Source organism: Motacilla alba, chromosome 1 (genome assembly GCF_015832195.1).
Source record: "Motacilla alba alba isolate MOTALB_02 chromosome 1, Motacilla_alba_V1.0_pri, whole genome shotgun sequence".
NCBI classification, from domain to species: Eukaryota; Metazoa; Chordata; class Aves; order Passeriformes; family Motacillidae; genus Motacilla; species Motacilla alba.
Genome location: NC_052016.1, coordinates 24,335,496 through 24,348,642, shown reverse-complemented (window position 1 = coordinate 24,348,642; position 13,147 = coordinate 24,335,496). Strand labels below are relative to the sequence as shown.

Genomic DNA, 13,147 nt, shown 5'->3' with positions numbered 1-13,147 from the left:
AGAAATGGGCCACATGGCAGAAAGAGAGAAGGCTCCGAAGGAAGAAACAGGCTGGCCAAGCAGGACCTGGAATTCCACAGATGTGAACATTTTATATTTGAATGTCCAGCTTTGCCTCCAGTGCACACACCCAATTTGTTAAGAAAAACTATACACTGCAGCTTTTTCCTACACTGTTACATTGTGCCAGGGCTTGATAACAGATGTCACACCTCCCTATCTCTTTCAATTTTGTAACATGGAACTTATATACACTACAAAGCAGATGAACCTGGCAGACAACATGTGTTTATGTCAGATTAACTATATCAGGAATCCATTTACCTTTTGATTACTCTATTTTGGTTCTATTTTAAAAACATACTCATTTTTTAGTAAACTTTCTAGTCTGAAGAGCTAATGCACAGAGATGATGACAGCTACACAGTACAAAAACTATGCAATACGCAGAAAATGCCTGCAAGGCTGGTTCCACAAAATCATTTTGGAGGACTGACTCTAAGCACAGCTTGTGATGCCACCTCTCCTATTCATAGAAACCCAGAACAGTTTGGGTTAGAAAGGACTTTTCAGCTCATCCAGTCCTACCCCCCTCCACCAACCATGGGCCTAGACACCTTCCACTAGACCAGACTGCTCCAAGACCTGTCCAGCCTGGCCTCAAACACTTTCAGGGGTGGAGCAGCCCCAGCTTCTGTGGACAACCTGTGCCAGGGCCTCACCACTCTCACAGCCAAGAATTTCTGACTGATAATCCATCTAACCATGCCTCTGGCAGTGGGAAGCCATTTTCCCTTGTCCTGTAACCCCAGGCTCTTCTCCAAAGTCCCTCTTCAGCTGTCTTGGAGCCCCTTCAGGCATCAGAAGGGGCTCTGAGGTCTTCCTAAAGCCATCTCCAGTCTGACAAACCCAAGATCTCCCAGCCTGTCCATATAGGAGACGTGTTTCATCCCTCCAATCCCCTAACCACACTGATGATCCCACCACAGCTGCAGGAGCCTCCAGTACTGCCTGGGCTTAGGCTGCAGGTGCCGGGATCTGTATGGGGTGAACACCCAAGATCTGCTCCTTCACAGAGCAAGTTAATACTGGTTTTTGCCTACAGACAAGGATAGGCAGGCTTTCAGGTGGATGAAAGCCAGGACTTCAGTTACAGCTAATCCAGTCTCATTTCAACCTATTTTTTCTTGGCATGGGTGATAGGAAAGGAAAAAAGAAAGCCTTTCCAAAAAGTTTGCAAAAAATATATATAAAATCCCCAATTCTAAATGATCTGGCTAAGTATCAGCTCACTGTTACCTTAGGAAAGTTTCAGGAATGAAACCTCTCCTAAGAGCTTTTGGCTGTACACAGCTGGAGAACGTACTCTGTGATGTTTTAGGTGCAGTACCTTCCTCTTAATATTGAAATGAAAGCCTGGCACTTCACAAGACAAGGACTAGACTCTGGCTTCAACCTATGCTCTTTCAAGAACAGTTTTCCTTATGTAGCTCAACTGGCCTTGGATTCGGATGGTGCATTCTTTCTGAACTGTATGTTTTATGATCTTAGTTTAGGGGCCTCAAAAAAGATGTAGTGTGCAAGTCACAGTATCCTGCACTCAAAGGGCCATAACCACTGCATGTACACCACTACCCACAGAATTCTTTAAAGACACTTCTGCTCCTCAGTGATTATTGCCAAAACAAATTTCTAGGCCTAACATTTCTGCTGTTCAACTTCCCATGGAAAAGCTTTTAGTTTCTATTATAGAGCTAATTTTCCCTCATGTTTGATAGTCTAACAGAACCAGAAACTGAACCTCTTGCCTCATTTCATGTTTAACAGCTGAGTTTCAGTTCAACCTCTTACATATGGCACCAGTACATAAGCATTCAACTTTAATTCCATGCAGGTATTAGGAAGATGGCACTTTAACTACACCAACAATATAACAAGAATTTTGGTTTTCTTCTACGGTTCTGTGAATGTTACTTTGTGCATTAGACAAGCAACTCACCCACAAAGCAGCATTCCCAGGAAAGCAACACTGGCTGCTCAGCTTCTCAAGCAGATTACACAAAGCACGTAAACACCACCTACCACCATGTGCACACCATGGCCATGGACACACAAGAGGAAGGCTAGACATTAGTTACTTACCTGGATCTGTACTCTATTGAAGAGGAAAAGAACCTTGGGGGAGCTGACAAGAGAGTGATTTTTTTTTTTCATATCCAATAGCAAAGTTCATGTGTTGCTAATGACTGTCAGATGAAAACAGAACTATTCTTTGGCCAGGGCTGAGCAAGTGATGCCAATGTGAATAGGAGTATTGGTCTAACACAACACAGTAATGGTCTGACAAAATAAATGAGGATGAGAAAAGAAGCCTTCCCTGTGAAACAATCCCAAGCACGGCATTCAGGCTGAACAGAAGAAAAAATAACCTTATTTCATACAGTGTAACAAATTCCACAGGTTTCACTAAACTTGGAAGTGATGCCTGGAAGGTGATGCCCTGTCTGCCACCATTTGCAGAGACTCTGCTAACAAACACCAACTATGAACTTTTTACATGGATAGACAGGGATAGGAAAAGGGGAAGAGATTTAAACTAAAAGAGGGCAGATTTAGATTAGATACTAGAAATAAATTCTTTACTCAGAATGTGGTGAGGCCCTGGCACATGTTGCCCAGAGAAGCTGGGGCTGCCCCATCCCTGGAAGTGTTCGAGGCCAGGTTGGACAGCGCTTGGAGTAACCTGATGTAGGGTTGGTGTAAGGAGGGTGTTGGTCTAGGGAAGGCGTCCCTGCCTATAAACAAGATGGTCTTCAAGTTCACTTCCAACTCAAACTGTTGTATGATTCTATGAACTGAGGTAAGACCAGACACATTCACTCCTTGGGTTGGTTGTAGGAAAACAATGAGTTGTAAAGTGATCCAAATTATTTGACACCTGGTTTTACAAGTGTACTTTTCAAGAGCCATTAATTTAGTCAAGGACAGAACTCCACCACTCCTGAGACCATGTCTAATAAAGCCAGATGGAGACAGTGACCAAGGTCACAGCAAAAGAATAAAAGGGGTCTCACAACAGTCATACAGATGCCCTCTGGTTCTGTGGCAAAGCTGAGGTAAGACTTAGAATAAGAAATCCAGAAGATTAAGAGGCAAATTAATTTGATGTCCTTTAGTGGCTGACTGAAATAGCAAATCATTTGACACTTAGAGTGTAAATAACTTCACTGCCCCATGCAAGAAAACAGCTGCAGTAAACTCCCTTCTTACTGGTACCTAAAGAAACCAGCTTTACAACTCTATTGAAATTATGTCCTCTACAAGCAATCTGGGAACTGGACAACAAATAATGCCTGTCAAGTATCATGCAAGAGACAACCTCTTGAATATCTAAAGAAACTGGAACTTTGATGAACAAGATGGACATGCTCTCCTCAATGGCTGCACATCATAAATGCATGCACTAGACATAATGCATGCATTAGACATGATGACCAATACAAGACAGAAATAATTTATTATAGAATCACAGAATTGTTTGGGTTGGAAGGGACCTTCAAGCTCATCTCATTCCAAGCCCCTGCCATGGGCAGAGACACCTTCCACTAGACCAGGCTGCTCCAAGCCCCATCCACCTGGCCTTGGCCACTTCCAGGGATTGGAAAGCCACAGCTTCTCTGGGCAGCCTGTGCCAGGGCCTCACCACCCTCAACTTTCTGGGTATACAATTTTGAGCAAGTAATTCTCCCACAGTAACACTGTGTGTCCTCACTAGGGACTCACTCACCTCAGGGAGGATGGTGACTAAACTCATCATATGTAATGAAGAACCTACACTGAAGTCAGGCCGAAGCAATTAAGGCTCTGGGAACGAAGGACAGAGACAGCAAAGCAGCCAGTAAAACAGCAATAAAGATGCCTTCTTTTTACAGACCTGAGACTCAAAACTCAAAGCCACTGCACTCTCAATAACCCCTACTTCAAAGTTTAAAAAAATTAATTAAATTATTGAAAAAACCTAGAGCAGCAAGACCAGTGCTCAAGCACTTGTGAGAGCTCAGTTCTACAAGGTCCATGTCTCTGCCCCTGCAGAACTGGTGCCACCCACATTGTATGTTCAGAACAAAGAGAACAATGAGAGATGCCATTTTGACCCTGTTCTGTTCTCACTTACCAACCACAAAAAAACCTCACCAAACTTCTGGGATTTCCTAATATTCACTCACCATAACAAGAGGTTTTCATGGTGTAATCTCAATTACTCCATTGTGAATACCAGGACGAGAGTTCAGTTCTTTCTCCTACTAAAGCTTCAGCTTCCTCAGATATTCCATATACATCCCAAACTTAGAAGCTACAGAATTTATGGGGCTAGTACTTGCTGAATGCTCTCCCACCATCTAATGCTTTGGAGAGCTGTGCCATTCACTCCCATTTTTAGCAACTCTATTGTACTTCACCTTTGATAATTATAGTGAATTTTTTGGGTATGCATTATTAGACATAAGTGACTAATTTATCTTTGAAAAAAACCCTGCATTTCTATGCTAGTGAGAGTCAAACAGCTGAAATCTTAAATGGAAATTTACAGCCTTAGATAATGTTATCCAACTCAAAAAGCTCCTCTGTGAACTTTGTGAGGGATGCAATTTTACAAACAGAAATATGGGTATTGAAACAATTCGTGCTCACATACAGATGGAAGTTATTATGAACTCTCAGAATTAACACACATTGTTTCAACTTTGGAATGTAACAGCAAAGCAAGTTTCTCCAAAAAAACCTCTACCAAGCCAGCACTAGGCTGCTTCTAATTCCAGCTGAATTCTCCTGAGTGCAAGATGTGGTTTCCAGTGTTATTATCCTGCTGTTCTATAAAACAGTACCCCTTTATCTCTAGAAGAGTTTTTATGTCAGTAATTTTATTTAATATCAATCCTATCTCACTTCTGCCACATTCCCATTTCTCCCTGCTGCCAGAATTCTAGGTAATTGTAAAAGGAAAAAAAAAATCTGTGAAATCAGGGAAGCTTATACAAATAATTTCAAAATATTTCTTTAAGTTGATTGAATTTTTCTGGGCTCTTTGTTTGTCACAGTGTTCAAAACTTGCATTAATGATTCAAGTGAGGTGACAGACACCCAGGCTCCTGTTTTCATGCTCCAGTGAAGTCACCACTATTATTCCCAGGCACCTTCCCACAGCACAGAGGGAATTAAGCAACTGATTTACATTTATTCCTGACAAAGAGGACTGGTTCTCTCAATTAAGGTAAACACCTTTGGGTGATGGTCTGGAGATAAGAGAGAGGCAGCTGCTCATTCTCTGTCCAAACTTAATTTTTCACATGTTCACAAGAACTAAGCATATCTGGACACTTCTCTGAAAGCAGCCATAAGGTCTGCTAAAAGCTATGTAAATTCAACAGTTTCAGCATCCCAAGAAACATACAAGAATTCAGACAATCTTGAGTGTTTAGGTCAAGTCAGCCCCAGAGCACAGAGGTTTTATGATGCATTTCTGCACATTATCTACCTGCTCTGCTTTCACAGTGGAATTTCCCCTTGGCAGAACTCTATAAAGCAGCAATATTTGACCAGGGACATCAAAACAAACGTGACTACAACATTTGATGTGGACATCATAACATTTTCATGATTAAATAAGTAGTAGAAGCACCCCCAGAAACTCCAATTTACTTTTATTAATGTTTTTATATCCAACAGCATACATTCTCAAGCATTAACATGTGAACCACTAGTGCTCTACTAACCACTTTGAAGTTTGGCCACTGACTAGCTTGCACCAGCACCAATGACCCCAAAGTAGAGCTGGAAACTCTTTTTATACCAATACACACTTAAAGCCTTCATTTACTTTTATAAGTTTAAACATATGCCAGTGATTTCAGAAACCAACTGCAAGAAATTAGAAGGCAACACGGGTGTGTGACCATGCGTTCAACCACCCAGAGTCCTTCAGAAACAGGACACAAAAATCAGAATGAGAGGTTTCAGTAGGTCCAAGAGTGGTAACAACTTAGAGGTGACAAGTCAAGGAGATAAACAGGAAAACAAGTGAAGTGGTGACAGTTTCTATAAAAAAATACTACAGGCACAAGTGTCAAGTAACCCAAACTGCACAAACAGGAAAGACAACCACCCTGGCCTCAATGGAGAATTCATCATTTTGATGAAAAAAAATGACAGAGCTTCTTGCTTGCATCACATAACTGAATGGCAAACTCCAGAATAAGGTAAAGACAAAGAAGGGCTGAAAGGCAAAGCAAGCAGCATCACGACTCACAAGTTACAGAACGAACTAGTAAGCAGAGACTAAGGAAAACATTGTTTTGGTAGTAATGAAGAGAGAGATCTATCAAAGCATTTGAGGGAAAGACTAATTCCTTTTTCTCACTAATCTTCCCTCTGGAGGTCAAGTGTGAACAGCTGGCTGCCATTACTAATACCACCAACAAGGAGGTATAGTCTAAGATACATTAACAGCCTGGCTAAGCCAATTTCCAAGATTAGTAGGACTTGATTAATTTTGTCTTAAGATATTTTAGCCTTTAAGTAATTTCAGAGGTTATCGTCCAAAATATACTAAGCATGGGCAAGTCTGGAAAATGGCAAATGCAATCCAAGCTTAAAAAACAAACAACACAGAAAGACTCAGAAGCTTTACTTCAATTTGGGATGAGGAATGGCAAAAAAGTGATGGAAGAGAAAACTGGGAAAACAAACATGACTAGTAGAAACTAAGCATAAAAAGGTCAGATTTTTCAAGAATAAAACTGTAAGACTAATGTAATTTCAAACAGGTTAGAAACAGAAATGTCATATTTCTCTTGGAATTTAAATCTCTTGACATCTTCTGCTATAATATGCTCACAAGCATGCTGGGGAAATGGTTTATTGATGATTTCATCAAGTGAATACAGAGAAAGTGAATACAAGTGAATACAGAGAAAGTACTCTTTGGGTGTAATAAGGAATGGTTCATGACTACAACTGAAGTGCTGGTAAAATGGGACTCCACCTGGAATAACAGAATCCCAGTTCTATCCAATATTTTAATTAGGTAATCTGGATAGGGCATAGGCTCAGATGCAGCCAGCATAAAGCTGAGACTGAGTTCTCAGCTTTTTTTTTTGCCACCAAAGCAGAAACATGATTAAGAACAAGAAAGTTCTTTAAGAATACATTCAAGGTACAGCATACAAAATGTGAATTAAACAAATCACCTGCTGTGACAGCTGCAGCTGGTCTGAAGCTGCACAGATAAATCTGGCCATAACAGAACCCCAACTCAACCAGTCTAGTTCGTTAAGGAGTAGAAGTTAACAAGTCCCCAGGAAGACAATGTTGGATTCAAACTCCAACAAGGGAGCCCAAGCCAATCTCATTCAATCCTGAATGTAGACAGCTAGTTAGCCAGTGAGCTGAGTGGCGTTGAGACCTCAGCCATGGAAAATTTGAACCCCCTATAAAATGGAGCGTCCATCAATAAATGTTGGCTGTTGTCACTTGAATTCAGCATGTTCAGTCCTGTGCCTGTCTCCAGAACTGTAACAAACGTAACAACATGCACAAATCCAGAATGGACTGTTCCGTTGCTGTGCAGTTGGTTGCACAGAATCATAAGATTTACTCTGCTAGGCTTTTAAGAGTACAAACCTATTAGAACCCGATGAATTGGAAATAAAAGGACAAGACTTGGGAAGCATTTCTCCCATCCTACTCAATGTTTTGAACGCAACAGTTGCTCACTGTATCCAGCTTTGGGCAATGCATTTCAAGAAAAATGTGGATTCAGATGGAGAATCTGAGACAAGAGAAGTGTTGAAAAGTGGTTTTTCAATGCATAAAAGTTTGCAAAATGGAAGAGACTAAAATGGATCATATTATAATATATAAACAAAGGCAAGACAGGTTTGGACTCAATGTCAGAAATTAGCTGTCTTTAGCGGCCAAGACAGTCAAGCACTGGAACTAAGCAGTACTTATATCACAGGGGATATCACCACAGACAGCATAAAAGCAGCTGACCCTGTCCTAGGACTACATACCAATTGAAACAGCCAGGCCTCTTTAAGACCAGCTTTCTAAACATTCTCTGAATTCCATACCAAATGTGTTAGCTGCAGGTATTACTGCCATCTCAAACACAAGTTTGCAAAGCCTCTTGCATTTTTCAGAGTAAAGGATGTTTTTTTTTTAATATATTAAAAACAAGGAAGTAAGGTTGATTAGAGAACTTTTTAAATAAAAGTCACACATTTGCAATACTTCATATTTTACATGTATTGTGTTTTCTTATAAGGGTAGAATACTAGTTGCAGTAATAACACAGCAAAATTAAAGACACACGAGCAAGAATTACATTAATAGATCTTCAAGTACAACAGAATAAAAAAATCTGAGAATATTTGCAGTTTTCAAAACAATGTGAAGTCTACAGACTCAGAGAATGTAATATTTGAAAAGGAAAGATTCATTATTATCTGGCAAGTCCTTCTCTAAGTACCACGGAAGAAAATCTCAAGCACAAAGCTGAAGAGAAGTGAAAGTTATGCCTTCCAAAGATATTTTTCTTAGTTCACAGGTTTTTACCACAGAGAGTAGCATCACAGGACAACACATGCACACTCACATCCTACTGACAACAAGCAGAGAATAAATATAAATAATAATAAAAAATAATCTCAAGTGTACCAACCTGTGCTATATTTTTGTTGAGAAGATAAACTCCATATTCAAACTGAAGCTTCTCCCCTCCTTTTGCATATAAAGGAAATCTGATGGGGAAAAAAAAGGGGGGAGAGAAAATATTTAAGGTGAAATTATTCAGATGCTTATGTAAACTTCAAAAAGCCCCAGATTCCTTTTCTGAGAAGGTAAAAATTTTAAAAGCTTCCTTTGCTGACTTCTCCCAGGAACCCCTCATAGGATGCATTTAGAAGCCTTCTGCAACTCCAGTCAATCAGCATTTAACAACTGATGCCAAAACTCAGCTACAAAATTCCATTTTTTAAAGTATTTCAGGTGTTTAAAAGACACTTTATGATTCTCCCATGGCTGCAACATCCCTCTCACCAATCAAAGTGTAATTTCAGAAGCACACAGCACAATTCCAGATCCCATGGTATCTCTCTGCACTCACGCAGTCACACTTGGTTAGCTCATTTCCAAACAGAAAGAATATTTTTTAAAAGTTGTTCTCTTTTGATCATTATCCTGTGACTGACAGGGCACAAAGCCCTTTACAGAGAAGAAATGTGCAGGCTCACTTAACAGAACAACATTCAGAACAGAAGTGATTCCTTTCAACAAACTTCACACATGCACCAAAGGCCTGAGTCACAACATCAAAGGTCACTATAGCCCTTGCAAACATTTTATTACTGATCCTTATTTTTCCTACGTAATAAATATTGCTCACCATTTTAAATACCCAAATGTACCAAACAGCTTGTAAGAACATAGCATGGCACTGCTGCATGAGACAAGAGAACTAAAACATTAGTCCCTTAAATATTGAAACTCTTTGACAGTTTCTGCATTAAAGAATATAGTTTTATATATCTGCTTAAAGAATCTCTGCTTAAGTGAAGCAGTTCTCAAACAGCTGTAACAGCTGTACACTGTACTTCTAAGGATTGTCTTTTGACTCCTCCTCAGCATCAGAGGTTATGAGGTCATCATGGTCAATTCAGCAATCTTAGTACAAACTAAAATTTATTTTTATGGGAACTACAGCATGAATCAAGCTTTTGCCTTTTCACAAACCATGTCCTGCAGCTCCTAGTCAAGACACTGAATGAATTATCCACATAAGCCCCACCCTTCAGAAGAAACTAAGGTCTCTCTCAAATATAAGTTAACAAATACAGGCGATCACTATCTACTAGAAACAGCACACATTCTGGAGAGGTGATTAGGCAAAGTGAATTTTATCATCCATCAGCCCCATAGTAGAGTACATTTGTAATTTTAAGAATTATATAGTGTCATTAGAGGTTAACAAGTCACGATCACAACAGATGAAATACTGAGATGTTAGCTTCAGATGTTAGCTTTGTTGTTTTCTGCTACTTTCAAACTTGCTAGGTCTCTTTAAGCCGAGGAACGTTAAAATCTCTGTGAATACTACATATCTAGCTAACATTGCTTAGTAGATCTATAAGTCGAACTAGTTCCCCATGCAAGAAAATGAAACTTTCCCAAATGCTACAAAAATTCTGCAACACATTATTCTAAGTGTAAAATGCAAAGCAAAAGGAATTCATTTCAGTATCTCAAATTACATTACCCAAACAGAGCAAGGGTTAGATTTAAAGAATAACTTTACAATTAACAGTCTAAACCGAACCAATTTTTTTTACAATAAAAGCACCATTAGGAACACAAATCATGTTTCCCTAGAAGGCAGAATTTCATGAAGTCACTGGTAATAGGAACCATGCATTCTATTATTAGACACAGAGCTCTTTGATCCATGCGGTATTGAAAGGGGGTAAAAACTGGTTTATGGTGCTCACTGACATCTCCCACACACAGATTCTTTTAAAAGGGAAAATCAGGCTTTTCTGCTTATCACGTTGGTCCTGCTTCTTTGTCAATATTCAGATTTCTATCCTCTAACTTCCACTAATTAATCTTGAAAGGCTTTAAACCACGTACATCCTCAGGTCAGCTTTCACAACACAATCACTTAAATTAAAGTCTTGAAAACTGCCAGTGGATGTCTCTGCATATACACATTTATGACTCAAGAGAAAAATATTACTAGGTTTTATGCCTCTCTGTGTTTTATCTTGCTTGCCCATTAAGCCTGATCACAAGCAATAAAGTCAAGGGAGAGGAACCCAGACATTTTACACAGTGCTTCAGCGAGTATAATTGAACCCAACTTGAACTGCTGCCTCCCTGTGTGAAATTCTTCTTGCCCACTCCACAGAAGAGCATTGACTGTAAGCTTAATCTCTCCCCTGGCATGCTGCAAAAACCTGAGTCTGCTGTTAAAGGATTTAGTTATACTACATACTTTTGAAAAACACCATTTTAGTGTTTTTATAATCACAAAAATGCATAATAAAATTCAAAATTGCATCCGCCTACCTATTCAATTCCAAAGTGCATCTTCCTTCTTTCCATTCTTGATGATATATTTGGGGGAAAAAATCACTGAAAAAAATCACTCCTTTAAAGCAAAACACAGATACTTATTCTGAGATAAAAAATTTTAATGAGTGTGATACATTTAGTGGAAAGAATCAAAAAACACAAGCTACAGGTACCCTTTCTATAATCAACAGAAAAGATTATCTGAGAGAAGTTATCAAGTGTTGGAAATTTGTTCTCAGTCCAGAACAGAGCTCAGAAGTTGAACTCTGGTCCTCCTCAGAGCAGTACTTACACACTCTAGGAAACCATGCATCTGCCATGTGAGCAGTCAGGAATTATGAACAAAACAGCTTCTGCTCAGTGAGGGTCAACATGTGCCTTTGTAAAAATGTTGTCATTTGCATACAGCTACAGAATATGACATTTCAATAGCGTGCAGACTTCTTAAAATACAGTGCTAACACACCCAGAGTTTACAGAAGATGATCTATTTCTGTATATGAAGAGAAGGCAATGCAGCAATAGTAGTTTTAATAGTGATTTGTAAAGAAGATCCTGGTTGTAAAGAAGTTTAACCTGATGCACTAAAAAATCCACCATGTTTAGTAACTTGTAACAGATTTAGCCCATTTGGAGCTGTTTCTGTATCTGGTATTCCCAATGCTTTCAAGACACGTCAGCAAAGGTAGGAGCCTGTACTGGGGAAAAGCAACAAGAACTAGGAGTGATTAAGGGAATAATCAGCCAGCAGGCATGCATAAAGGTGGCTTTAGGATCTAAGAGAATTGTGCCAAAGATGCTGAAATTACAGAAGCCCCACTCTGAATTCAGAAGGTGGAGAACTCTGGATGAGAGTGATCCAAACTGCACACTAGACTGATTTGAACCAAATGGTCAACATGTACTTTGAAGGTCTAAGGTAACATAAAGAAGATTCTTAATCTTTAAAGCTTACATTTGTTTCGGGAGTCTCATGTTTTGCTTATTTAATCCTATAGGACTGTGACACACACTAAGTTTTTACTAATTTTTTGGAGTCATGTTCTGTTTTATGGGGCTCACTGGGATACAAGTCAGATGAACTGTGTTACCCAGCTGCATCATAATGCATATCTACAATTAACCACAAAACACTTGCAGGACATTTTTAGGCACATAGCTCATATCCCCTTCCTTGGCATATCACTTTGGACAAAACCTGTGTTTTTCTATAGTGATGCCACAATGACTGAACAGTTTCTCCCCTGGTGAACCAACACTATTGTGTTCAAGACCCAAGCATTCCCAGTCCCACAAGAAGCGGTTTTGATTGTCATTTCTCACGGATGACAAAAAAAAAATTAAATTAAATAAACCCAAAATAATAGAAGCAGATAAAAGACACTTTTAATCATCTCTGAATAACTTCATTTTAGCAGAGCTTAAAATAGAGATGACAATTCATATACCCTAACCTTACCTCTCTCATCCTCACCTCACTTGACCTCTCTCCCATCTCTCCTGCTTGGAAGGTTCCCAAGAATAAGCCCCTCCTCTCTACCTGCAATCTTAACTTCAGCAAGTCATTATCCACCACTTTATTTCAATCCATTCCCTATTAATTCCTGCCACACTTCCTAAGCAGACATCAGCTACTGGATAAAGAACTCTTCAGCTTAAAACTTGTTTTTCTATTAAGCCACCTAATATTCAAATATTTAAATCTATGGAGGATCTGCTGATATGCAATGAGTAAGGAAACAAGTGTGAGCAGGCCAAGGCTCAATAAAGCTGTGAAAAAGAAAAAGCAGGGCAGAGGTTATGTGCTCGGTTCACAGTTACCCTAATAGTGTAACATCAAGTCAGACTTTTAAATAAAAAGTAGGGCTGAAAATGTACCTGTAATCCACACTGAAACTACAAAACCAGCATATTACCATCAACAGTGGAATTAAGTTTTCAGCCGAAGGACCTCACAACACTCCACAAATGCCAAGTTTTTAAATAGTTAGTTTGAATATTTGCATTAAAAAATATC

General features: G+C 39.3%; 1 protein-coding gene across 3 annotated transcripts in view; it reads right to left on the bottom strand.

Annotated features, from left to right (window-relative positions):
- UVRAG (UV radiation resistance associated) overlaps positions 1–13,147 on the bottom strand; it is a 99,037-nt gene that overhangs the window by 26,949 nt on the left and 58,941 nt on the right. For all 3 annotated transcript variants that reach the window (XM_038128817.1, XM_038128834.1, XM_038128827.1), the window contains one exon: positions 8,723–8,801. In XM_038128817.1, the coding sequence (XP_037984745.1) occupies positions 8,723–8,801 (79 nt within the window). The remainder of the gene's footprint in view (positions 1–8,722; positions 8,802–13,147) is intronic.